The sequence below is a fragment of the Canis lupus genome, chromosome 4 (genome assembly GCF_011100685.1).
Source record: "Canis lupus familiaris isolate Mischka breed German Shepherd chromosome 4, alternate assembly UU_Cfam_GSD_1.0, whole genome shotgun sequence".
NCBI classification, from domain to species: Eukaryota; Metazoa; Chordata; class Mammalia; order Carnivora; family Canidae; genus Canis; species Canis lupus.
Genome location: NC_049225.1, coordinates 35,133,208 through 35,159,866, shown reverse-complemented (window position 1 = coordinate 35,159,866; position 26,659 = coordinate 35,133,208). Strand labels below are relative to the sequence as shown.

The following is a 26,659-nucleotide window of genomic DNA, read 5'->3' as shown; positions in this document are numbered from 1 at the left end:
TATTCTTGCTCTTAGCCCTTATAGTTTGTATAAATTGAATGATTTCTACATATCGAGTAAGTTTGTTCCCTCTCCTCATGACAACCACTCCAATATTTAAAGGCAGCTTGCATGTAATGGAAGTTCCTCCTTACCCTATAAATTAATTTTTTTAGTTACCTCCCTGTTATTTAATGAGTAGTGATCTCCAAAAGCTGCTTCTGTATCTGTACAGTCTCCCTAGTCAGAAGTGAAAGGTTTTGTTTGTTTGTTTGTTTGTTTATTTAAAAGATTTATTTGTTCATGAGAAACACAGAGAGAGGGAGAGAGAGAGAGGCAGAGGGAGAAGCAGGCTTCATGCAGGGAGCCTGATGTGGGACTCTGTCCCAGGTCTCCAGGATCAGGCCCTGGACTGAAGGTGGCGCTAAACCGCCGAGCCACCCAGGCTGCGCAAAGGTTTTGTTTAAATTTAGGCCTCAGCACATCACGTGATAAATTTGTTCAAAATATTCAATATTTAACCTCTTCGAGTGGACCTTTTCTATTAATGTGGATTAAGATGATTTACCTGCTTTTAATATTTCAGTTTTTAGCAGCTACTACTATAGGTAGTATAATGTAATAGAGCTCAGTATGGGCCTTTTTATGAGGTCTTTTGGACATTGATTTAATTGGTAACTGTTGCTGTCATTGGCCTCTCTGGGCCTGTTTTTCCACATCTGTTGTAACAATAGGCTTGGTGAAAGTAAAAATATCTTCACTTTTTTTTTTACAAGAAGGATGAAGGAAGTATATATGTTAGTATATACAGACTAGCATGCAGTTGCACAGATGGGTATATATGTCTCTAGCTTGAGTAAACAATAATTCATAATCTTGTTTCATGTCTATCCCTACCTTCTTTTTTTATAATGTATTATTTTAAAGCAGAGTCCACACATTGTATTTCATATGTAAATATAGTTCTTTAACTCACCTGAGATCATGACCTAAGCAGAAATCAAGACTCTGGCACTTAACCAATTGAGCCATCCAGGCACCCTGTACCATTGTTGTTACTCTTTAAGGTTCTTAATATGTATCCTTGTCAGATTTTATAAGCTTTTGAACAGACTATTTTTTAAACAGTATATAATTCAAGAGATAGGAAAGTCTTTTTCATCAATGCCACCCCTCTGTACATAATATAGACCTGCCTCATTCTTGACTAGCTACATAGTATTTACATATGTAGCTGTATGATAATTTAAGTAGTTTTTTGTTTTTTTTAAGATATTACTTTTTATTTGACAGAGCTACAGAGCAACAAGCAGGGGGGGGCCAGGGAGGGAGAGGGAGAAGTAGAAGTAGGCTCCCTGCTCAGCAGGGAGCCCAGTGTGGGGCTCAATCCCAAGACTCTGGGATGATGACCTGAGCCAAAGGCAGATACATAACTGACTAAGCCACCCAGGCATCGCTAAGTAGTTTTTTTTTTTTTTTTTTTTTTTTTAAGATTTTATTTATTTATGAGAGAGGCAGAGACACAAGCAGAGGGAGAAGCAGGCTCCATGAAGGGACCCTGACGTGGGACTCAATCCCGGGTCTCCAGGATCAGGCCCTGGGCTGAAGGCAGCACTAAACCGCTGAGCCACCGGGCTGCCCTAAGTAGTTCTTTACTGATAGGTGTTTTATTGTTTATAAAGGCAAAACCCAGGAAATTATAGTGAGTTTTCTTGTTTCTTACGTTATTTCACATTTATTGTTTGTAGAGTAAGTACATAATAAAGCTGCTTGCTTCAAAAGGGTAAGTTCATTTCTTTGACATGGACATTTTTAATTGTGGAAGATACTACCCAAATGCTCTTTGTTAGTGGTTATAAGATATGCTCCTATAGAAAGGTAGTTTTTAAATTTTATTTTATTTATTTATTTTTAAAGATTTTATTTATTAGAGAGAGAGAGAGAGGCAGAGACACAGGTAGAGGAAGAAGCAGGCTCCATGCAGGGAGCCTGACGTGGAACTCGATCCCAGGTCCCCAGGATCACGCCTTGGGCTGAAGGCGGCGCTAAACCGCTAAGCCCTCCGGGCTCCCCTGTAGTTTTATTTTTATTGCTCTGAAGTATTTCTTTGACCAGACCACTTTATTGACTGTCCCATTAATGAATATTTAGATTTCATTGGTTTGGAATGATGTTGCTATGAGCATACTTCTCATGCTGAACCATTTGGAATTGCTAATATTCAGTTATTTTTATTTTTATTTACTTGAAATATTTATTTATTTTAGAGAGAGAGAACACACACAAGCGGGAGGGGGAGAGGGAGAGAAAATCCCAAGCAGATTCTGTGCTGTGTGGAGCCTGACTTAGGGCTCGAATCCATGACCATGAAATGATGACCTGAGCCGAAACCAAAAGTTGGACACTGAACTGACTGAGCCACCCAGGCACCTCTGTCTCTCTGTCTGTCTGTCTGTCTATCTATCTATCTATCGAATGCATGATTGGGGGTAAGGGAGAGGGAGAGAGAGAATCTTAAGCAGACCTCACACCCAGTGCAGAGCCCAGTGTGCTGTGCTTGAACTCATGACCCTGACCTCAAGATCTGAACTGATATCAAGAGCCTGCCAGGTACCCTTATGGAATATCCTTTCTTATTGAGTGAATGGTCAAGTCTCTTGATCATTTTTTTGGGGGGGGCATCTTTTTACTAGTGAGTTATATGCATTATTTATGTAGTGTCAGTACTTAGTGTTTTATGGACAGACTTAATTTTTGATGAAATTTCTTTTCATTTATGGTTAATGGTTTTTGTATCTCTTTGAAGTAAACTTTCCCTCCCTGAGGTCATAAAGATATACTCAGATATTTTAAAAACGTTGTATTTTTTCCATACTTAGGTTCTCTTAACTCATCTGGATGTGTAGGAGTTCTTTTAATGAAGGGAATTGACCTCTTTTTTGGTAGTATTAATTGCAATTATGTTTTTTACGTTTTATTGTTCCTTTAACTTGCTGAAATTTTAGATTTTATATAAATTAACATGGATTGGGGATCCCTGGGTGGCGCAGTGGTTTGGCGCCTGCCTTTGGCCCAGGGCGCGATCCTGGAGATCCGGGATCGAATCCCACATCGGGCTCCCGGTGCATGGAGCCTACTTCTCCCTCTGCCTATGTCTCTGCCCCTCTCTCTCTCTCTCTTTCTGTGACTATCATAAAAATAAATAAATTAATTAATTAAAATAAATAAATTAAAATGGATTATGGGCTTTGTCTTAGAGAACTTCCCCATTCCAGAGTAATGTATTTTTTAAAAAGATTTTATTTATTTATTCATGAGAGACACAGGGAAGGAGAGAGAGAGAGAGAGAGGCAGACACACAGGCAGAGGGAGAAGCAGGCTCCGTGCAGGGAACCTAATATGGGACTTGATCCTGGGACTCCAGGATCATGCCCTGGGCCGAAGGCAGGCACCAAACCACTGAGCCTCCCAGGGATCCCCCTAATGTGTTTTTAAAAATTCTGTTTTATTTTATAATATGTATATAGTTTCATTTTCCATATGCAAGTCTTTGTTTAATCTAGAATATATTTATTTTATTTTAAATTTATTTATTCATGAGAAACAGAGAGAGGCAGAGACCCAGGCAGAGGGAGAAGCAGGCTCCATGCAGGGAGCCCGATGTGGGACTTGATTCCGGGTCCTCAGGATCACGCCCTGAGCTGAAGGCAGCGCTAAACCGCTGAGCCACCCGGACCGTCCTAGAATATATTTTAATATTCAGTTTATTTCCCCCAGATGTTTCACTACCCTTGATTGAATAATCCATTTTTCCCATAGAAATTCGAAATTCTAGTCAATATACACTGACATACTGCATATATTTTCCTCCTTCTCTTTTTCCTTTAAACCAATAAAAGTATATTTTAGTTTGAAAACTTGCTGAAACTATACATACTATCCCTGAAAAATGTGTGCACATTTTCATACAGTTTCACAAAATATGAAGAACCTGTGAAACTCATTAATAAATCTCTGCTCACAAACTTACCTTCCTTTAAAATAAAAGATTTTATTTATTTATTCATGAGAGAGAGAGAGAGAGGCAGAGACACAGGCAGAGGGAGAAACAGGCTCCATGCAGGGAGCCTGATGTGGGACTCGATCCCGGGTCTCCGACTCGATCCCGGGTCTCCAGGATCACACCCTGGGCCGAAGGCAGGCGCTAAACCACTGAACCATTGGGGCTGCCCTCAAAACATTTTTTAAAATAAAGTTATATCTATAAGTTTCTTTAGCGAATATAATTTACTCATCTATTCAATTATATGGCAAAAACGGTCTTACAGATGAATTATTAAAGTACATTATGTATTTTTAAGTTTCTGAAATACATTACATAGATAAAAGCCAACGTAACCAACAGTTCTGCCTATGATGTCCAAGTTCTTTATAACCATATTCTAATACACAAAATAAACACTTTCCATAGTCCTTCATCATTTAGCTCTGAAACAAATATTTATAACTATACCTTCAGAAGAGAAAACAATACCTTACCCTGAAATGCAGAACTACTTTCAGCTGTCCTCCTCCCTCAAATACCCCAGCCTCTCTGTCACATAAATCCATTTAGCTTCTTAAAACATCAAGTAGCAAAGAACAAGGTTATTTTTTTGTAATTTTAAAAGATGTTACTTATTTATTCGTAAGAGACACAGAGAGAGCCAGAGACCTAGGAGGGGGAAACAGACTCCTCGCAGGGAGCCGGAAGTGGGACTGGATCCTGGGACTCCAGGATCACACCCTGAGCCGAAGACAGATACTCAACCACTGCTGAGCCTCCTAGGTATCCCATAAACTTTTTAAGTTAGAAGGAGGGACGCCTGGGGGCTCAACAGTTAAGCACCTGCCTTCAGCTCAGGGCGTGATCCTGGAGTCCCGGGATCAAGTCCCACTTCGGGCTCCCTGCATGGAGCCTGCCTTCTCCCTCTGCCTGTGTCTCTGCCTCTCTCTCTTTGGGTCTCTCATGAATAAATAAATAAAATCTTAAAAAAAAAAAAGAAGGATATTTATTACATAAAGCAATTAGAAACAGCCTAAATTAGTTTTGTAACATTAAGACAATAGAATGCTGTACAATTATAAAAGTGATGTGTAGGGGTGACAGGGTGACTCAGTCGGTGAAGCATCCAAATCCAACTCTTGATTTCTACTCAGGTTGTGATCTCAGGACTGTGAGACTGAGCCAGCGCTCTGGCTGGTAATGGAGCCTGCTTAGTATTCTCTCTCTCCCTCTCCCTCTGTTCCACCTCTGTCTCTTAAAAAAAAGGAGGGGGGTAATACAATGTTTAATGACCTCCCAGAGACCTTCGTGTAGTAAGCATACTAAGTACTCCCATAAGCTATTTATTAGGAAATAATTCCTTCAGTAATGCTGTAAAGTACTCTAGGTCAGTGGCTTCCCTTTTGAACAGATGAAGTTGAAGCCCTCAGGAAAACTCCCAAAGTTAGGGGTCTTGCCTGAGCTCTGAAGAGCTAGTTTAGCCAGGGCAACATAAGTCTCCAGACTCCGCTACCATGCTCTCTCTCCACTTGTTAGTAAAAGCAGTGGTGATATTTTTTCTGGTTTGGTTTTAGCCTTGGTTTTGTTTCTATCCCTTTTAAGATATCAGATGTCAGAGTTAGCTTTTAATTTTTAGCTTTTCAGTATTTTAGGCTTAGCAAATGGTACTTCTGAGATTATGAAAACTATAGTTCTTTGCCTTCTGCTGGGGACTGTTTAAGAATAAAACAGGTCAGGTATTAGATTCCTTCTCTAAAGGTAAGTAAATATAAATCTAACAAGTTAAATTATGTTTAAACCCATTGGGTAGCATTAACAGCTGTGCATTGAATTTATGTTATCATTCCTTTGCCCATACTTGATGGCTTGTTAATTGAGATCTGTAATTGGCTTTTCTTAAATACAAGTGCACTTTTTAAGTACTTTTACTGCTTGGCATAAACGTTTTGCTAGTGTTTTTCTACCACTCAATGCTGGGAGAATTAATCATAATACCAATTCAAATCCTATTTTCATCTCTCATTTAGAAAGGTTAACAGAAATGTTTCTGATGATAAAAATTAAAGATAGCAAAAATGAATTCCTCAAGTTCAAAATGAATAGGAAGTTAAGGTTTACTAAATTGCTGGGGTAGCCAGTTATCCACCAGAGCCACTGTTAAAAAAAGAAAAAAAAAATCTTTGAGGTTACATGGCATATAGGATTAGGAGAAAGACTGGAAAGCGGAAATAGTGAAAGAAACCTGACCCAGAGATGGGTTTCTTGACAGAGTGGCATGCCTTATGGGAGTTCTTACTCCAGAGAGATACATTGCCAGAATATTATAATTTATTGTGTTATACTGTTTATTATTATTTTTTAAATTTTATGTATTTTATTTGAGAGAGAGCACAAGCAGAGGGAAGGGCAAAGGGAGAGGGAGAAGCAGACCTCTCTGCTGAGCAGGGAGCCCAATGCAGGGCTCCTGGGATCACGACCAGAGCCGAAGGCAGATGCTTAACTGACTGAGCTACCCAGGCACCCCTGTGTTATACTCTTTAGATTCTACTAAGTAAATTTCAATTTAAGCATTATTATTTGCAAAACCTCTGAGAAGATTTGGCTTAGTCATTTAATTCTGAATTGATCTAGTTGCTTAACAATGTTGAAATCTCTTGAATTAAGGGTAACAATTTTAAGGGACTTGAATGTCTAGGGAGAGTTCACTAAAAGACATGAGAGCTCTGTGCTAAAAAAAAAAAAAAAAAGGCCTGGGTGGCTCAGTCAGTTAAGCATCCAACTCTTGATTTCAGCTCAGGTCTTGATCTCAAGGTCCTGGAGATGGAGCCCTGTGTAGGCCTCCCATGCTAGGCGTGGAGCCTGCTTAGGATTCTTTCCCTTTTCCTCCCCCCACCCCTTAAAAATAAAAAAGGTGGAAGGGGAAATGTCAGATATGTAAACATCCATTAATTTCTTCATAATTTAATGTAACTGCAGTTATTTCAAGATTGATTCTGTACTGTGAAGTAGCCAGATTTTCCTATTTGTTTTTTACCCTTGACTTATTTTTAATTTTTATAGATAAAGTGGAGAATTTTAGTGAAGAATATGAAAAGAATAGTCACCATATTTACAAAAATGCTGAAGACAGTACTAAGAAACCCAGTGCAGAAACAACAGTAGCTTCTGTATACAAAGCTGATGAAATCAAGGAAACAAATGACACTTGGAACTCTCAACTTGGAAAAAGGTCAGAATCTCCATCAGAAACATCTCCCATTAAGGGATCTGTAAGAACTGGTTTGTATGAATGGGATAATGATTTTGAAGATATCAGATCAGAAGATTGTATTTTAAGTTTGGATAGTGATCCTCTTTTGGAGATGAAGGATGAGGATTTTAAAAACCGGTTGGAAAATCTAAATGAAGCCATTGAGGAAGACATCATGCAAAGTGTTCTTAGGCCAAGCAACTGTAGGACGTACTGTAGGGCCAATAAAGCAAAATCCTCACAAGGAGCTTCAAATTTTGATAAGCTAATGGACGGAACCAGTCAGGCCTTAGCCAAAGCAAACAGTGAATCAAGTAAGGATGGCCTGAATCAGGCAAAGAAAGGCAGTGTAAGTTCTGGGACCAGTTTTAGAGGGACAGTTGGACGGACTAGAGATTACACTGTTTTACATCCATCTTGCTTGTCAGTTTGTAATGTTACCATACAGGATACTATGGAACGGAGCATGGATGAATTCACTGCATCAACCCCTGCAGATTTGGGCGAAGCTGGCCGCCTAAGAAAAAAGGCAGATATTGCGACTTCTAAGACCACTACTAGATTTCGACCTAGTAATACTAAATCTAAAAAGGATGTTAAACTTGAATTTTTTGGTTTTGAAGATCATGATGAGACAGGAGGTGATGAAGGAGGTTCTGGGAGTTCTAATTACAAAATTAAGTATTTTGGTTTTGATGATCTCAGTGAAAGTGAAGATGATGATGAAGATGACTGTCAAGTGGAAAGAAAGACAAGCAAAAAAAGAACTAAAACAGCTCCATCCCCCTCCTTGCAGCCTCCTCCTGAAAGCATTGATAATTCCCAGGACAGTCAGTCTAGTGCTAACAATGCAGGTAAGACTTTAAAAAAAAACAAAAAAATTTAAGTAAATGCCTTTTAGGTTTAAATCAGCAGCTACTTAGTTTCTACTTAGACAATTTTAACTTATGTTCAATTTTAGTAGAAGTACTCTTTAGGACTACAGATTACCTTATCCAGATTTACAGCATTTTAAATGTTAATTCCACATTGTAAGGATCAATTTATAGATTTATAACTGATCCTTATATAATTGTGTTTTAATTCCCATTAGAGAATTTTAAGAGTATGTGTGTATAGGAGTATTAGAGAACTTGATGTTTCCACTTTGAAAATCCAAATGCAGTGGAGACTTAAGGGTAGATTTTGGCAGTTTAGAACTACACTGATAATGGAATGTAATAATGGAAAAATTGGAAAATTAAAATTGATAAAAAGCTTTGTATTTGGCTCAAAATTAATGAACTAATAAATGTTTAAAACATTCTCAAGAAATCTTAAGTCTTAATCTTAAAAATCATCCTCTTGAGTTGATTTAATAAAATTGAAAAGTGCTAGTTAAGTATTTATTCACTCTTAACAGTGAAGTTTGTCTCTTAAAATAGGACGGCCAGTAATGACTAGAGGCTCTCAAAGAGTTGTTAGTCTACTGTGAGAGACAAACAAAAGAAGTAGGTTAGCTTTGCTGCAATTAAGTCATTACCTGACAAGGGTTTTGTGAGGAAGAGTAAGTGAAAGCCTATGGGATATAGGGGCTATATTTATATATATTTAACCAAGTACATAGTTTCTTTGTATTGGTTTACTTGCTACGTAAAGTTTTTGTACTGTAAGTCATACGAGAGGTGTCATTATGGTGAATTAGAATTCTGATAGTATTCTTACGTATAGATTCTCTTGTACATCATCATACTTGAGACTACTCTACCATTTTGTTATATTTGGCCTAAAAATAGTTTTGTTAGAGTCGCTTTTCAAAACTAGAATTTTATAGGAATAGTGCCTAAGGGCTCACTCCTTATTCCCAAAATAAATAAAAGTAATAAATAAAGGGTATTGTCAGAATTCATCCAGTGTTGTCTTGAATCTCTTCTGGAGCACTGAAGTTTGCAGCAGCCTTGCTAGTCACATGAGATCTGACTGGGGAGACAGTTTTACAGTTGGTTTCTTGGGAGGATGATAAAATAATGATGTATGAAACCTGAGCTCCTGTCTTCCCGCAGTTTACTTAGCTCTTATCATTTATTAACTTTGATAGCAAGTTATCTTAATCAGCAATTGAAAATCTCTGGCTGAAATTTACACTTTGGGGTAATATAACTTTTAAGCTTTGAAATGTGAAATCATCAGGTTCAGAAACTTCATGGTGATACCAAATAAAATTTAAAAATTAGACACCATTTGATAGATATAGCCAAAGTTGGAATTTGGGTCTTCATCTGATATATAAAATAGCAAACATTTTTAGGGATTGGGCTAGCAAAAGTCTTCCTGTTTTTCTTTTTTGTGTTTAGGCTAGAAAAAAAAATATAGTCATTTAGGAATTAATCTTAATTCTTTGCTTATTTTTTGTATGAAGACCAACAAATCATTGAGCTATATTGTACTAGGTCATTTTCTATCTTTTGCTAAGGATAGCTTCTTTTTTTTTGTTTTGTTTTGTTTTCTTTTTTTTTTCTGTTTTTGTAGATGTAAGCAGACATACTTTGAAGGCCAGCATGATTCAGTTTTACTTAAGTTCTAAGAAAATGTTAAAGGTAGATACCACCTGATATAGTGTGTATGTGTTTAAATTAGACCATCCTAATGTCATTGTCCATAGATATTCAACAGTTATTTTACAGAAAAATTAATTTTTCCATTTACATAAAATAAAACTGAAGCACGTACACTGTAACTAGATTTCTGATTTTCTCTTAGAGTAGGGATCTGATTTTTCTCCTAGAGTAGGGAGCAAACAGGAGGGTGAGAATGGCAAAATGGGACTTAATATTGTTAGGAATATTTTGTCAACTGAGTGGTGATTTTATTCCTTTTATTCTTTTCCCTCCCAATAAATCACTCCCCCAAATGTTCATAGTTTGTTTGGTAGTTAATTTGAAGTATTAGAAAGCTAGCTAGTTTTGATTACCATTTCAGAAAACTTGGATTTTACAGAGGACTTGCCTGGTGTGCCTGAAAGTGTGAAGAAGCCCCCAAATAAACAAGGAGATAAATCAAAAGAAAACACCAGAAAGATTTTTAGTGGTCCCAAACGGGTAAGTAAAGCATTATCAGTGATGTGTGTTATTTATTATTACACTAGGGCGCAGTTTTTACTTTTTCTATTTGAAAATTACTAACAAATTTCATCTTTTGAGGATGTAAGTCAATTTTTCAAACATTTTAAACCATTTTTTAAGTGTGAAAGATATACCTATTAAAATTTTTAGTATATATATAGTTCAGTAACATTAAATACATTCACAGTGTTTTGTAACCATCCCATTATCTATATCCAAAACATTTCATCATCACCAGCAAAAACTCTGTACCCATTAAACAATAATAACTCACCCTTTGTCCTTCCAGCCCCAGCTCCTGGTAAACACTGTTTTACTTTTTGTCTCTATGAATTTGCCTCTTCTGGTTAACTCCTGTAAGTGGAATCATACAATACTTACCTATCTGTGTCTTTATTTCACTAAGCATAGCGTGGTCAGGGTCCATCTATATCATAGCACATATCAAAATTTCATTCCTTTTTTTATGGCTGAAAAACATTATATTGTTGGTATATACTATATTTATTGTTGTTCAAGGGTATTCTGTTTATGAGAAGACCCTACTCTGCCATCCACTGGTACAACTCCTCTATTAGCTGATACTTCAAAAATACTGTTTGTATTAGTTTAAGCCCTAAACTGGCGGATTTAAAAACGTATTTATTCTCTTACAGTTCAACATGCCAGAGGTCCAAAATCAAGATGCTGGGAGGGCTATGCTTTTTCAAAGACTATAGGGGGAAATCCTTCCTTACCTCTTCCAGCTTCTAGTGACTCTGGGTATTTGGTTTGTGCTGCATAACTGCAGTGTATCCCTCTGTCACATGGCCTTCTCATCCTTTTCCCTGTGTCGTCTTTTAGAAGAACATTTTGTATATACAACATTTTGTTTATTCATCATTAGAGTTGTTTTCACCTTTTGGCTATTTGAGTCTCTGCCTTCAATACTTTTGGATATATACCTAAGAGTAGAATTTCTGTTTTAAGCGTCAAACTCTTTTCCACCGTGACTGAACCATTTTACATTTCCACCAGCAGTGCTCAAAGGTTCCATTTTCTCTGTCTTCACCAACACTTATTTTCTGTTTTTGTTGTTTTGTTTTTAAAGATTTATCTATTTGAGAGAACATGGGGGAAGGGGCAGAAAGAGGGGGATACGCAGACTCCCTGCCAACATAGGGGTTGAACTCATGACCCTGAGAGCAAGACCTGAGTTGGCATCAAGTTGGAGCCTAACCAGTTGAGCCACTGAGGAGGCCCTGTGGGGTTTTTTGTTTGTTTGTTTGTTTATTTAATTTTTAAATTTATTTATGATAGTCACACAGAGAGAGAGAGAGAGAGAGGCAGAGACACAGGCAGAGGGAGAAGCAGGCTCCATGCACCGGGAGCCCGACGTGGGACTCGATCCCGGGTCTCCAGGATCGCACCCTGGGCCAAAGGCAGGCGCTAAACCGCTGCGCCACCCAGGGATCCCTGTTTATTTTTTTAATAATAGCTATTCTAATGGGTATGAAATGGTATTTTATTTCCCTAGCTAGAGATATTGAGCATCTTTTTTTGTACTTCTTGGTTATTCTTATATCTTTTTTTGGATAAACAGCTATTCGAGTCCTTTGTGCATATTTGAATCAAGTCATTTATCTTTTTGTTGTTGAGTTATAGGGATTCTTTACATATTAATCCCGTATTAGAGAAATAATTTGCACATTGATACCTCATTCTGTGACTTGTCTCTTTTTAAAAAAAAAAAAAAACATTTTATTTATTTATTCATGAGAGAGACAGAGAGAGGCAGAGACACAGGCAGAGGGAGAAGCAGGCTCCATGCAAGGAGCCTGATGCGGGACTCGATCCTGGAAATCTGGGATCACACCCTGAGCCAAAGGCAGATGCTCAACCGCTGAGCCACCCAGGCATCCCAGATTGAATGTTTATAAACAGCAAAAGGATAAGCGTGTCTAAGAATGAATAAGGCTAAGTCATACAGCCTCATTTTATTTTTATTCTTTTATCTCTGTGAAGAGCTAATTGGGAATCATTTCAGAATAATTGTGCTATACTTTTGTACCCCCATATGCCCACCTCCTCACCAAAAAAAAAAAAAAAAAAAAAAATGCTTAATGCTAATTTTAATAAGCTCAAGTTGTTCTGGGGCCAGGGCAGTGTGGAATATAGTGTGTATGGCCTGTATAGACTTTAGTCATTAATGCTGAGATGATGTTTTTGACTTATATGAGATTGTGTATGGCATATATTGGTTTGCAGAGCAATAGTTACCAATTTCTTTGGTCTCAGGACCACTTTACAATCTTTAAAAATTTACTGAGAATCACAAAGAACTTATTTATTTTTAAGATTTTATTTATTTGACAGAGAACACAAGCAGGGAGAGCAGGAGAGGGAAAAGCAGGCTCCCCACTGAACAGGGAGCCCAGTATGGGGCTCCATCCCAGGATCCTGGGATCATGACCTGGGCCAAAGGCAGATGCTTAACTAAGCCACCCAGATGCCCCCCAAATAACTTTTTTTTTTTTTTTAAAGATTTTATTTGTTTATTCATAAGAGACACAGAGAGAGGCAGAGACATGGGCAGAGGGAAAAGCAGGCTCGACGCAGGACTTGATCCCAGGACCCTGGGGTCTCAGCCTGAGCAGAAGGCAGAAGCTTAACCATCAAGCCACCCAGACATCTCTAAAGAACTTGTTGGGCAGCCCCGGTGGCTTAGCGGTTTAGTGCCGCCTGGCCTATTTAACTATTTTAATTTTTAAAATTTTTTAAATTTTAATTTTTTAATTTTTTTAAATTTTTATTTATTTTTATTTATTTTTATTTTTTTTAAGTACAAGCTTTTTTTTTTTTTGAGAATTTATTTATTCATGAGACAGAGAGAGGCAGAGACACAGGCAGAGGGAGAAGCAGGCCCCTTGCAGGGAGCCCGATGTGGGACTCGATCCTGGGACTTCAGGATCACGCCCTGGGTCCAAAGCAAGCACTCAACCGCTGAGCCACCCAGGTGTCCCCATTTAACTATTTTTAAATAAATAAAATCTTTAAAAAAAAAAGGAATTGTCTAAAGAACTTTTGATTATATGTGCAGAGACAATATTTATCAAGTTAGAGGTAAAAACTGAGAAAAAAAAACTGAGAAAAAGTGAGAAAAATAGGGACTGTTGGGTGGCTCAGAGGTTGAGCATCTGCCTTTGGCTCAGGGCATGATCCCCGGGGTCCGGGGATCGAGTCTCGCATCGGGCTCCTTGTGAGGCGCCTGCTTCTCCCTCTGTGTCTGTGTGTTTGTCTCATGAATAAATAAATAAAATCTTAAAAAAAGAAAGTAGTAAGAAAAATAACATTGTTTTACATTTTTTGCAAATCTTTTAAAAGTGGCTTAATGAAAGACAGCTGGATTCTCAGCCTCCTGCATTCAGTATATTTCATTATGATGTTTTAATTAAAATATATGAAGAAAATTCAGCTTCACACAGATATGTGGACATATTTTAAATAGCCTTTTCAGGTAATTGTGAATGTTCTTTGGTACTACACCAAAACTCAACAAATGGGCATTTTTTAAAGATTAGTTGCAATTGGAATCTAAAACCATGCCAATGAACCTTTCATTCTGTTATATTAAAATCTGTTGGTCTTTTACTTTTTTTTTTTTTTTTTTTGGTCTTTTACTTTTATTATTATTATTTATTCCTGAGAGACACAGAGTGAGGCAGAGAGAGAGAAGCAGGCTCCCTGTGGGGAACTAGATGCAGGGTTTGATCCCAGGATCCTGGGATCATGACCTGAGCCACCCAGGCATCCCTGTTGTTGTTTTCTTATTTTTTGGTCTTTGATGTTGGGTGGATTTTTTACACATACATGCTTTGTGACATCATACATTGGGTCATTTGGAAAATATTGGTTACACTGATTTATGTGCATATCTTTCAAATGGTGACACATCTCATTATATGGTATCAAAAAATCGCATTAGTATCACTGCCAAACTCCTTAGAAAAGTCTTTTTTTTAAATTATTTTTAAGCAATCTCTACACCCAGTGTGGGGTTAAACTCATGACCCCAAGATCAAGAGTCTCATGCTCCACCAGCCAGGTGCCCCAAGATAGCATATGTCTTTTAAGCATACATATATATGCATATATATGCATATAACCAATTGCAGTTATATGACTACAGTACTTAAAAACACTAGCCATTCTTTTATATGGTGTGATGTCTAGTCCATATTCTGTTTCCCCCAACTATCTCTGAATTGTCTTTTAGTGTTTTTGTTTTTCTTTCAAACCATAATCATTTAGTTACATCTTTTAAGTCTTGAACAGTCCCCTTGTCTTTTAAAAATTTTCGTGGCACTGATTTATTTTGAAGAACTCATGATATTTGTCTTGTAGAATATTTCACATTCAGAATATATCTGATTTTTCTTTTTCCTGATGGTGTCCTTTACTATATTAAAGTAGTATAGTGGCATAAAACACTGGAAATTAAGTCTGATTAGGTTCAGGTTAAACATATTTTGGCCTGATTAGGTTCAAGTTAAAGGCTGATTAGGTTCAGGTTAAACATATTTTGGCAAGAATAAGTCTAAGTGATAATTGTGTATGTTGCTTTGCATTAGAAGCTACGTAGTACCTGGTTATTCTGCTCAATATTGTTTGACTACCAAATGAAGTTTGTGATCACCAAGTCTCCAATAAGGGCATATTTTTCCTTTTGTAATTTAGTTAGCTCAATTGGAAGTAAACTTCTAGGTACTACTGTGGCACCATGTGAATATACTGTTCCCCGTTATTGTTTCACTTCATCATTTTAGCATCCATTGTTGATCTTTGCATCATTTATTACATTGACAGTTGCAGAATGGTGAGTTTTCTAATTGCTGTTGCTTCCGCATTTAATAACTGGAATTCTGTAAAAAGTTGTCTTCCTCCTTTCCCCACTCGTTGCTTTTTCTCTCTCCTACACTACAGACTCAATAATTTTTATTTTTTAAATATATTTACAGGGGCACCTGGTTGGCTCAGTTGTTTGGGGGTCCAACTCTTGATTATGGCTCCAGTCATGATCTCAGGGTCAAGAGCTCAAACCCCATTTCAACTTCCATGCTAGGCATAGAGCCTGCTTAGGATTCTCTCTCTCCCTCTGCCGCTCCCCTCAACCTAGAATGGTGCGCGCGCGCGCGCGCGCACACACACACACACACACACACACACACACACACAGGTGTTCTCTCTCTCTTTCCCTCTCTCTCTCTCTCAAAAAAAAAAAAAAGTATTTACAATAGATTGGGCCATTGTGTACCATTTCAGCATATCACTTGTGTCCTATTGCTGTAACTGCATCATCTTTTTTTTCCCTTAGGATTTTATATTGTTTTTGTAGGTAATTTCTGCACCTGGCATGAGGCTTAAACTCACAATCCTGAGATCAAGAGTTGCTTGCTCCACCAGCTGAGCCAGCCAGGTGCCCCAACCCCATCATCTTTGAGTGTTTCCCTTGCATTTTGCACAAAAGATGACTGGGACTCACCTTGTATTTTACCTCTTTCAGTCATGGAACCATTCATTTATGCAAGGCTCCTTGGTTCTTTAGATGGGGATAGTACTTAGAAACCCAGATCTGGGTGCTGGGTGTCTTTGTTGCTTCTAGGTTCTGTTGTTGGACAGAGCTATGAAACATGTTGAAAAATAAACTGAGTTCATATTGTGATAGTTTCATTTCAAATTTAAGATTACAGAATTTTGTACTAGTTTACTTGCTTTATCCTACAGTACATATTACTTTTAAAATTATAATACCAATATTACTATGAACAGTAAATATACCGAGTGAAGTTTAAGATTTTTCCAGTTCTTTTTGTCTTTAGATTATTTCACTGAGGGGGTGCCTGGTTGGCTCGGTTGAGTGGGTGCCTTTGGGCTCAGGTCCTAGGATCTAGTCCTGCATTGGGCACCCTGCTCAGTGGAGAATCTGCTTCTCCCTCTGCCCCTCCCTCTGCTTGTGCTTACACATGTGTGCTCTCTCTCAAATAAATAAAATCTTAAAATTATTTCACTGATGATGAAGTCATGAAGTAACGTGTTCATAAATTCTGAACTCATTTTATCCTATGTGCTTATGTTACCTGATACTCATTTACATTCATTTATATTCCTTAGTGTTCAGTTTTTATTTATTTATTTTTTTTAATTTTTTTTTAAGGTATTTATTTATTTATTTGTGATAGTCACAGAGAGAGAGAGAGGCAGAGACACAGGCAGAGGGAGAAGCAGGCTCCATGCACCGGGAGCCCGACGTGGGATTCGATCCCGGGTCTCCAGTTTTTAAACTTAGTTTTAAACTTAACATTGGAGTCATTTCTTTGCTACTAATGTGGCTTAGAAGACAGCAGTGTACATGTACTTGACCCGATTATGAAGCAGTCTCTCTGGCCTAAAGTAAATAGGTCATACCAACCTAGTATGCAGAAGACCTACTTACTGTTGATGGATAGTGTCTGAGAAAAATTGAGAAAGTGATTGCTAATTTATAAAACCAAGAGAGCTATGAAATTGAACTTACTTGAAAAATGTAATATGGGTAGAGCCCTGCCTTAAAACAATAGTCCTAGATAACATTTATTCCCTGAAGAGGCTCAACTTCAGTAAGTGTTGTTTTAACTTCCTTTTTAACCTCCTACTGAAATATTTGCCAAAGCCCTTTAAAGTGGGATTGTGTCAGAATCTTTTTACATATATTAGTACTATTTAGTTGGATCAGTAATTTTCAAAAATGAAACTTATCCATGTGCTATTGTACTTTTGTACTTTTAAAAATAATAAAAAATGCTTTAGATCCAATGGAAGATATGTATCCTTTCAAAAGTATCTAGGTAAAGAATTTAGAAGTCTACTTCAGGACGAGAGCAACAAGAAGTTAAGCAGTATAAAATAGCTCATAGGAAATAGGTCATCCATTTGCCTTCAAGACACTAAAAGACTACTTCAGAGTTGTTAAAAAGGAGAAAGCCATTGAGAAATAGAAATAAGGGATATTTTACCTGTCAAGTTTTGATGAGTGTAAAGGAAGAGAGGAAATAAATGGATCAAAATTTTAAGCATTTTAAATTATATGTATAAAGTAATACAACGACAATGATAGATTTTTATATATAAGAAATTAGGATTCATGTTGTCTTTGCAAAAAAAAAAAAAATAGAGAAACTCAAGTCTCAAAGGAATTTTTATGTAGGTTACCCCCAAATCTCCAGAGAGAAAAGAAGGGGGGGTAAGTAGGTAGGTATAAGAAATGTTCTCAGCAGTTGTTCCAGTTCTCCTGGAACTGATAGGTCAAGTGGGAGTATCTGGGTCTTCTCTAATCTGATTAAAGACTCTAATGACCTCATTTCCGAGCAAAGAGGTAGTAGCCCATGGCTTGTGGTGGCAAGAGTTTCCCTCCCTACCTTTTGGGAGAGAATACTGTAGATATTTTGGACTGAATAAATCTTTATTTTGGGGTGGGCCCTAGTAAATTGGAGGCTATTTAGCAACACATCTGGCCTCTACCCATTAGATGCTGGTAGAACCTGTACCCCCACCCCCACCCCCAGTTATTTCAACCAAAAATGTCTGCAGATGTTGTCAAATGGCTTGTGAGGGTCAAAGTGGACTTCCCTCCCATTGGGGTGTGTGTGTGTCTTGAGAATAAGTTGCAGACCTGATGCTCATTACTCCTAAATCCTTTAGTTTGTACTTTTTTTCTTTTTCTTTTTTTTTTTTTTTTTAAAGATTTTATTTATTCATGAAAGGGGCAGAGACACAGGCAGAGGGAGGAGCAGGCTCCTTGCTGGGAGCCTGATGTGTGAGACTCAATCCTGGGACTCGGGGATCATGCCCTGCACCTAGTCTGTACTTTCTAAACACAAGAGCACTCTATAGCTGCAGCATTCCCATCAAAACCAGGGATTTGTTTTGAAATTAATAAAGTAATAGAGATCCCATTCAGATTTTACTAATTGTCTCAGTAATGGCTTTATGGCAAAACAAATACACTCCTCCCTCCCAAAGAAAGAGCTCATGATCCAGTCCAGAATCACATGTTGTGTTTAGTTGTGACAAGTCGCTACTCCTTCAGTGTGGAACATCTGTGTCTTTCCTGGTCTTTCCATCGCGTTGACATCTTTGAAGAGTTAAGATCAGTTATTTGTTGTGTTGTGATTTAGTTATTGGTATTTGGTGGAAATACCACAGAAGAGGTACTACGTTCTCATTGCTTCATATCAGGTGGCACACAGTTGTCGCTTTGTACCATTACTATTGATGTTAACTGATCCCTTGATATCTATCAGGTTCTTTAGCTTTCCTCATCAAACTTTCACCCACTAATTTTAGCATTCATTTTTACCCATGTCAGTTGTTTACTATGGTGGTTGTTGAATGTTTTTTTCTAATTTGCATCATTCCTTCTACGGTTATTAGCAGTTGGCCCTTCTATTTTAAGAGAAATTTTTCTCACCTTCCTGTAAGACTGTGTGTATTTATATATTCATTTCTTTATGTCGGTATGAACATGGATTCCTGTTTTATTTAATCATTTATTGTTGTTATTTAAATAATAATACTATTGATACTTCAGTGCCCAGATTAGATTTGGCGTGTGGATGTTCTTCAAACTTCTTTTTAATGTGTCTAAGTCTTGTTTATTTCTTTACTTAATGACATACTGAGATGTTCAAGACTCATAGTGGGGCACCTGGGTGGCTAGGTGGTTCAGTGTCTGCCTTTGGCTCAGGTTGTGATCCCAGGGTCCTGGGATCAAGTCCCACATCTGGCTCCTTACATGGAGCCTGCTTCTCCCTCTGTCTGTGTCTCTGCCCCTCTCTCTGTGTCTCTCATGAATAAATAAATAAAATCTTTAAAAAAAAAAAAGACTCATCATATTACTTTCTCAGCCCTGGAATCAACCATTTACCCAAGGACCCCTGGTTGCTTCTTCTTCTTTTTTAATATTTTATTTATTTATTCATGAGAGAGAGAGTGAGAGAGGCAGAGACACAGGCAGAGGGAGAAGCAGGCCCCATGCAGGGAGCCCTACCACGTGGGACTCAATCCGGGGTCTCCAGGATCATGCCCTGGGCTGAAGGCGGCACTAAACTGCTGAGCCACCCAGGCTGCCCCCTTGTTTTCTTTTAGTGGAAAATGGTATTTAGAAATAAAGACTTGGTAGGGGTGCCTGGGTGGTTTAGTTGGTTAGGTGTCTAACTCTTGTTCTCAGCTTAGGTCTTGATCGTAGGGTCCTGAATTTGAGCCCCACGTTGGGCATAGAGATGAATGAATAAAACAAAAAAAGTTAAAAACTAAGAAAGTCTGGTGATTAGGTATGGTCATTTCTTTTGCATTGTCATTGCTTTGAGGAGGACTTTGAATTAAAAGGTAGGAAACATAAATATATGCATCTCCCACCCCCCCACCCTCCACTTACTTTGTATCTATATTTAGAACCATGAGTTCACACGATACCTAATTCAGGTTCAGTGCCATGTTTTATTCTAGGCTTTCCACATTTTGCTTCACTTTGCTGAGAAATCTGGTTTCCATTATCTTCAACATATTTATGTATTTTTTCAGTCTCATGTATATAACCAATTTCCTGACCACACAGGCCATCTCCTTGGCTTTAGTGCAACTAGCCAAGAGGTCCCTCTTGCCTCTCCCTGCCTCCCCATGTTAGAGAACATTACCTTTTTTAAGGATGCTACTCTGGTAATCTCCCCAGCACTTAACCAGGGATGCCAAAAAGGGTTGTTCGTAACAGGCTAGGGGAACACATGTGGCAGAAAGATGAGAAGGGTGAGGAAAACTTCTGGGAAGAATGTAGTTGAAGACACATGGCTGGCTCAGTTGGTTAAACATCCCAACTCTTGATTTCAGCTCAGGTCATGATCTCTCAGGGTCGTGAGTTTGAGCCCTGCATCAGGCTCTGCTCAGCACAGAGTCTGCTCGTCCCTCTCCCTCTGCTTCTCCCCCTGCGCTCACTCTCATTCTCATGAATGAATGAATGAATGAATGAATGAAAAAAATTTTTTAAGATTTTATTTATTTATTCATGAGAGACACAGAGAGAAGGCAGAGACCTAGGCAGAGGGAGAAGCAAGCTCCATGCAGGGAGCCCAATGTGGGACTCTGCCCTGAGCCAAAGGCAGATGCTCAACTGCTTAGCCACCCAGGCATCCCTAAATTTTTTTTTTTTTTAATGAATGTAAAGATGATTTTAAAGAACGTTGAGATGATTACTCAGAAAAATTTTAACTCGCTAGGGAGAAAATTAGAATTTGAGGGATTAGGTTGGAACATATCGGTATTTAAGTGCCTGTTTCTCCTTATGGTTTTATTGGTCATTTGATGCCTTTTTAAAAAAGTGCCATCCTATTTTTGATAGCTGGGTATAGTTTCCCTCAATTCTGTTATTTGCAGTTGTCATATATGTGCTGAAATACTTAAATCATTTCTATTGACTTCCCTGCTTTTTGCTTTATTTCTAGCTTCCATTCAGCTGCTGCCTTTCTCCTCTTTCTTAAGGGATTATCTGTGTGACCCTCAGTGCTTGGAGGGTTCTATTTTACCAGAGACTTGGGTCAACTTACTTTGCTAATTAAAACTGCTGCTGGGTCACTGATGAAACTAATAACCGTATTTGTCAATCTCTGTTTCTTTTTTTTTTTTTTTTTTTTAATTTTTATTTATTTACGATAGTCAGAGAGAGAGAGAGGCAGAGACACAGGCAGAGGGAGAAGCAGGCTCCATGCAGGGAGCCCGACGTGGGACTCGATCCCGGGTCTCCAGGATCGCGCCCTGGGCCAAAGGCAGGCGCCAAACCGCTGCGCCACCCAGGGATCCCCTCAATCTCTGTTTCAATTCCCAAATACTTGTATCTTCATTTTTATCATTTTCCTGTAGTTCAGTGTTGGGCCCATCTGACATTATCTTTTGTCTGACTCTCAGAGGAACATTCTGGACTTTAGTTTTTTTCTACCTATCATTAAATATGACACTGGATTGCAGGCTTCTGGATAATTGAATTAAAATTTGCTTATCATTGTAAATTACTTGTTATTACATATTTATTATATTAAGATTACATGAAGCTGCAGTTTCACAGTTCAGTGTAATTTTATAGTTTCATAAACTCATTATTTTGTTCCATAAAATGAATTTAAATGGGTTGTCAAAAACAGAATCTTACAATTGAAGAGATTTTAAAGGACAACTCCTACCCAAGAGCAGATGTTCCTTAACAGTATCCATCATTAGCAGTTAACTCATGAAGCAGCTTTTTTTTTTTGTCAGATTATTTTACCCACGATTACCTTTGTTGTTTGGAAATTCACTGACCATCCTGGGACCCAGTCATCAAGATGGCAGTGTGAAATTTACTGTATTGTCATGGACTAGAAACCTGAGATAACAGATGGATGTGCAGCCTTAAAAAAAAACAAAAGAGACTGGCCATTGATTTGCAAATCGGGGATACTGGCCAAAGTATAGGAGTAAAAAGCCATAGCTGCCCATTTATAGTTCCTAAGGTGCTGATCCAAAGAGTTGTCGAAGCTGAGCATATTCTGGCTGAGCCAGGCTGTGGTAGAGGGTCAGTTGTAGCTGGCTTTCTTTAGGATTGGTTTTATTCAGTATATACTACTTGGCTTTCCCAGGGCTAGGTGCTGAGAATTTTAAGCATCTTTAAGAGGCTGTCCAGTGAGGAAGAATATTTTTCTCCCTATGGAAGCTTTTTGGTAGTCTTAATATTTCCTCAAATGCGTTATTTCAAAGCAGAAGCATCTGTCATATTTTTTGTTTTGTTTTTTAAACATTATTTATTTGAGAGCGTGGGCCTGCACCAGCGAGCGGAGGGGCAGAGGGAGAGGGACAAGCAGACTCCCTGCTGAGCATGGGAGCCAGGATCACAAGATTGTGACATGAGCCGAAGTCTATCGCTCAGCTGAGCCACCCCGGTGCCCGTTATCTTTTTATATAGATAGAATTTAACTTAAATAGTAAATCAGGTACTTAAATTGTGGATCTGATTTACATAAAGGTTTAGGGAAGTGTGAATTCTTTTCTTGATTAATTCTTGAGAGGCGTTTTCTTGTAATATTTTTTAAAGATTTTAAAAAATGATTTTATTTATTTGAGAGGGCGAGCATGCAAGCAAGAGAGAGTGAGAGAGTACAAGCGGGGGGAGTAGCAGAGGGGGAGGGAGAAGCAGACTCCCCACTGAGCAGGGAGCCCAACATGGGGCTTGATCCCAGGACTCCGAGATCCGAGATCATGACCTGAGTCGGAAGGCAAATGCTTAACCAACTGAGCTCCTCAGGTACCCTATAGGATTTTTAAAAAGATTTATTAGGGTACTTGGAGTACCTTTAAAGTTTGAAAGTTCAAAATATTTTTCCATAACTTACTTCCCAGAAAATGAAGTTTGAAATGAGGAAATGAAACCATAGGTCAGTCAAACCTGACTCTCAATCAAACCTGAGAACTTGGGCAGCCCCAGTGGTTCAGCGGTTTAGTGCTGCCTGCAGCCCAGGGTGTGATCCTGGAGACTCGGGATCAAGTCCCGTGTCGGGCTCACTGCATGGAGCCTGTTTCTCTCTCTGCCTGTGTCTCTGCCTCTCTCTCTCTCTCTCTGTCTCATGAATAAATAAATCTTTTAAGAAGAAAAAAACTGAGAACTTTGGCATATATTTGAAACTTTGCTAAAGCATGTGTACCTGAGTATATTAGGGTGCTTAGATTTTGGATTTTGTTTTTCCATTTTATGATATATTTTAGTTAGAGTTTATTCAGAAATACAGAAAACTCACTAGGCTTTCTTTCCTTTTTTTCTTTTTCTTTTTTTTTTTTTTTAAGATTTATTTATTTGTTTTGTTTTAAAGATTTATTTATTCATGAGAGACAGAGGCAGAGACACAGGCAGAGGGAGAAGCAGGCTCCATGCAGGGAGCCTGACGTGGGACACTATCCCTGGTCTCCGGGATCAGGCCCTGGGCTGAAGGTGGCGCTAAACCGCTGAGCCACTTGGGCTGCCCTTATTTATTTGCAAGAATGAGAGCATGCACATGTTGGGTGGGGAGGAACAAAGAGAGAGAATGAATATCTCAAGCAGATTCCCTGCTGAGCCCACCACAGAGCTGTATCCCAAAACCCAAAGATCATGCTATGATCATTATTAAGAGTCAGATGTGTAACTGAGCCACCCAAGTGCCCTTAGACTTTCTTTTCTTGATACTCTGATGACTTCATGCTAATGATTACCACAAATAAACATAAGATGTGTATTTTTTTTGAGGATGGTGACCCTATATATATTAGTTTTACCTTCATATTTTCTGAGATAAAGGAGGAGTTCATAAATGTTTATTTCTGGGATTCTTAGAAGTATCTTTCAGCAAAGAATATGTATTTAGTACTAAATATATATATAATATTTAATGGTTGCCAACCCTATCAAATTTGGAAAAATTTCAACCAGTATTCTTCAGATACTTTTGTCTCTTTGTTCATCTTTTGGTACTGCAGTGACTCTTGTCCTACCTCAGTCAGCCAAAAATCAACTGGTAAAACCTGTCGTCTGACAGAAACAGGCTTATTGACTTAACTGCAGTAAAGCGTACTGCGTAACAGAGGAACGATGAGACCTCTTACCAAGTAAAAGTTTTTGTAGGACAGGGGAGCTTGAGTGAAATTTAAATGAAACACTGAGAGGCTCAGAGCAAAGCGGTGTTATCTACAGAGGGATTGGTATCAGGTCTGGGCTGCAAAATGGACTAGGGTCTGGTTTACTTGAAACTATGAAGTTGGGCAGCCCGGGTGGCTCAGCGGTTTAGCGCTGCCTTCAGTCCAGGGCCTGATCCTGGAGACCTGGGATCGAGTCCCATGTCAGGCTCCCTGCATGGGGCCTGCTTCTCCTGCTTCTTCCTCTGCCTGTGTCTCTGCCTCTCTCTCTCTCTCTCTCTCTCTCTCTGTCTCTCATGAATAAATAAATAAATAAAGTATTAAAAGAAAGAAACTATGAAGTTAAAGTAATTAGGGATGTTGTGTCCAGAAACTGTTTGAAGCTGTCTCTCTCTTCAAAGTAGCTTAATTCTCCAAGTGAAAATGGGATATTTTTAAAAAATTAAAAAAATTTTTTAATATTTATTTACTCATGAGAGAGAGAGAGAGAGAAGCAGAGACACAGGCAGAGGGAGAAGCAGGCTCCACGCCCGATGTGGGACTCGATCCCAGGACTCCAGGATCACGCCCTGTGCCGAAGGGAGATGCCCAACCACTGAGCCACCCAAGCGTCCCTTTTTAAAAATTTTTTTAAAGATTTTATTTATTTGAGAAAGAGCATGAACAGGGGGAGGGGCAGAAGGAGAAGCTGACTTCCCCCTGGGCTAGGAGCCTCAAGTGGGGCTCAATTCCAGGACCCTGGGATCATGACATGAGCCTATGTCATATGCTTAACTGATTGAGCCACCCAGATGCCCCCATCTTTTTTTTTTTTTTCTTAGTGAATCAACAGTCTATTGCCTTTTTAGTTTTAATTTCCTTATAGCTAACATACAGTGTTGTATCAGTTTTGGGTGTATAGTATAGTGATTCAACAATCCTGTACGTTACTCAGTGCTCATCGTGAGAAGTATTGTCTTTATCCAACCCTTGCCTATTTTACCCACTCCCCACCACTTCTCTTCTGGTAGCCATAATTTCTCTGTAGTCTTTTGTCCATTGTTTTTTGGTTTGTTTTGGTTTTGGGGTTTTGTTTTTTGTTTTGTTTTTTTTTTTTCTGTTTTATTTTGGATGGTTTCTCTTATTACATTTTGAAGTTGTTCTGCAGTATATAGTCAGCTATTAATCTCAACCATTAAAATTTTCATCTTGGGGATCCCTGGGTGGCTCAGTGGTTTAGCACCTGCCTTCAGCCCAGGGCTTGATACTGGAGTCTTGGGATCGAGTCCCACATCAGGCTCCCTGCATGGAGCCTGCTTCTCCTTCTGCCTATGTCTCTCTTTCTCTCTCTCATAAAATTAAAATAAAATAAAATAATAAAATAAAATAATAAAATAATAAATAAAATGAAGTAAAATAAAATAAAATAAAATAGAAAAACAAAATAAAATAAAATAAAAATAAATAAAATAAATACAGACCACAAAAATTTATAAAAAAGTTTTCATCTCTGTAAGTTTAGGTCTGTTTTATGTCTTCATTGTTTCAGTGTTTCCTCTACCTTAAAAATGTGGGATATAGCTACAGTTATTTTTAATGTTCTTGTCTGCTCATTCTGTCATCTGTATTGTTTCTGGGTCTGTTTCTGTGGATTGGTTTTTCTTATGGGTTGTATTTTCCTACTTTGCATGCCGGTTAATTTTTAATTGAATCCTAGTCATTTAGGCTTTTACTTTGTTGGGTGTTGGATGTTTCCGTATAAGATTTGACTTATTCTGAGATGCATCTAAGTTATATTTGATCCTTAAGAAGGTTTTAAATTTTAGGTGAGTGAGAGTCTTTAGGGATCACCCCTCTTCCCCCCAAAATAGATCACCTGATTCCCCTGAATTACAAGGTTTTCCACTATGGCTAGTGGGACCATGAACTTTTTCTAGCTCTGGGAAAGAAGAGTCTGGGGATTATTTCCTTGCTCTTCTGGGGGAAGTTCATGCCCTGCTTCAGGTCCTTTTTTCACGCATTCGCTCATCATTACTCAGCTACGTATTTGATGGGGACCCCTCTGTATGTCCAAAGTACTTTGAGCAGCTCTCTCCTCTGGTACTGTGCTCTACAAACTAGCCACCTTCGTCTTTCTGGTTCTGTCTCAATAAGAGAGAATGCTACTGGTTGAACTGTACTCCCTTCTTGGGCCATTGCCTGGAAACTCAGGCAATTATAGGATTTAGTTCATATTTTTGCCTTCTCAGGGATCATTGTGCTGTGCTGTCTGATGTCCATTTTCCAAAAATGGTTTCATAAATTTTGCCCAGTTATTTTCAGATGAAAAAGTGAATTTGGTCCCTGTTTCAGCATCAAATCCAGAAATGGAAACCCTAGATTCATGTATGTGTTAATGATAATCATTACATTTTTGTACCCTTGTAGTCTAATCATTTTTCTTCATGAGGACTTAAGAATATAAGGATTACCTCCAAAACTAATGGTCCATTCTTATTTCTCTCTCTTATGTTTTTTTTCTCTTTTATCCTTTTAACTGGACTTGATCTGGAATTTTGTATTAAGTTGAAATACAGTTGTATCTATTTATGTTTAGCTATGATT

General features: G+C 38.3%; 1 protein-coding gene across 3 annotated transcripts in view; it reads left to right on the top strand.

Annotated features, from left to right (window-relative positions):
• The window catches only part of WAPL (WAPL cohesin release factor), an 81,838-nt gene that overhangs the window by 19,464 nt on the left and 35,715 nt on the right, over positions 1-26,659 (top strand). For 2 of the 3 annotated variants that reach the window (XM_038534518.1, XM_038534519.1), the window contains exons 3-4: positions 7,085-8,128; positions 10,233-10,351. In XM_038534518.1, coding sequence (XP_038390446.1) covers positions 7,085-8,128; positions 10,233-10,351 — 1,163 coding nt within the window. The remainder of the gene's footprint in view (positions 1-7,084; positions 8,129-10,232; positions 10,352-26,659) is intronic. The other variant, XM_038534520.1, reaches the window with a different exon arrangement.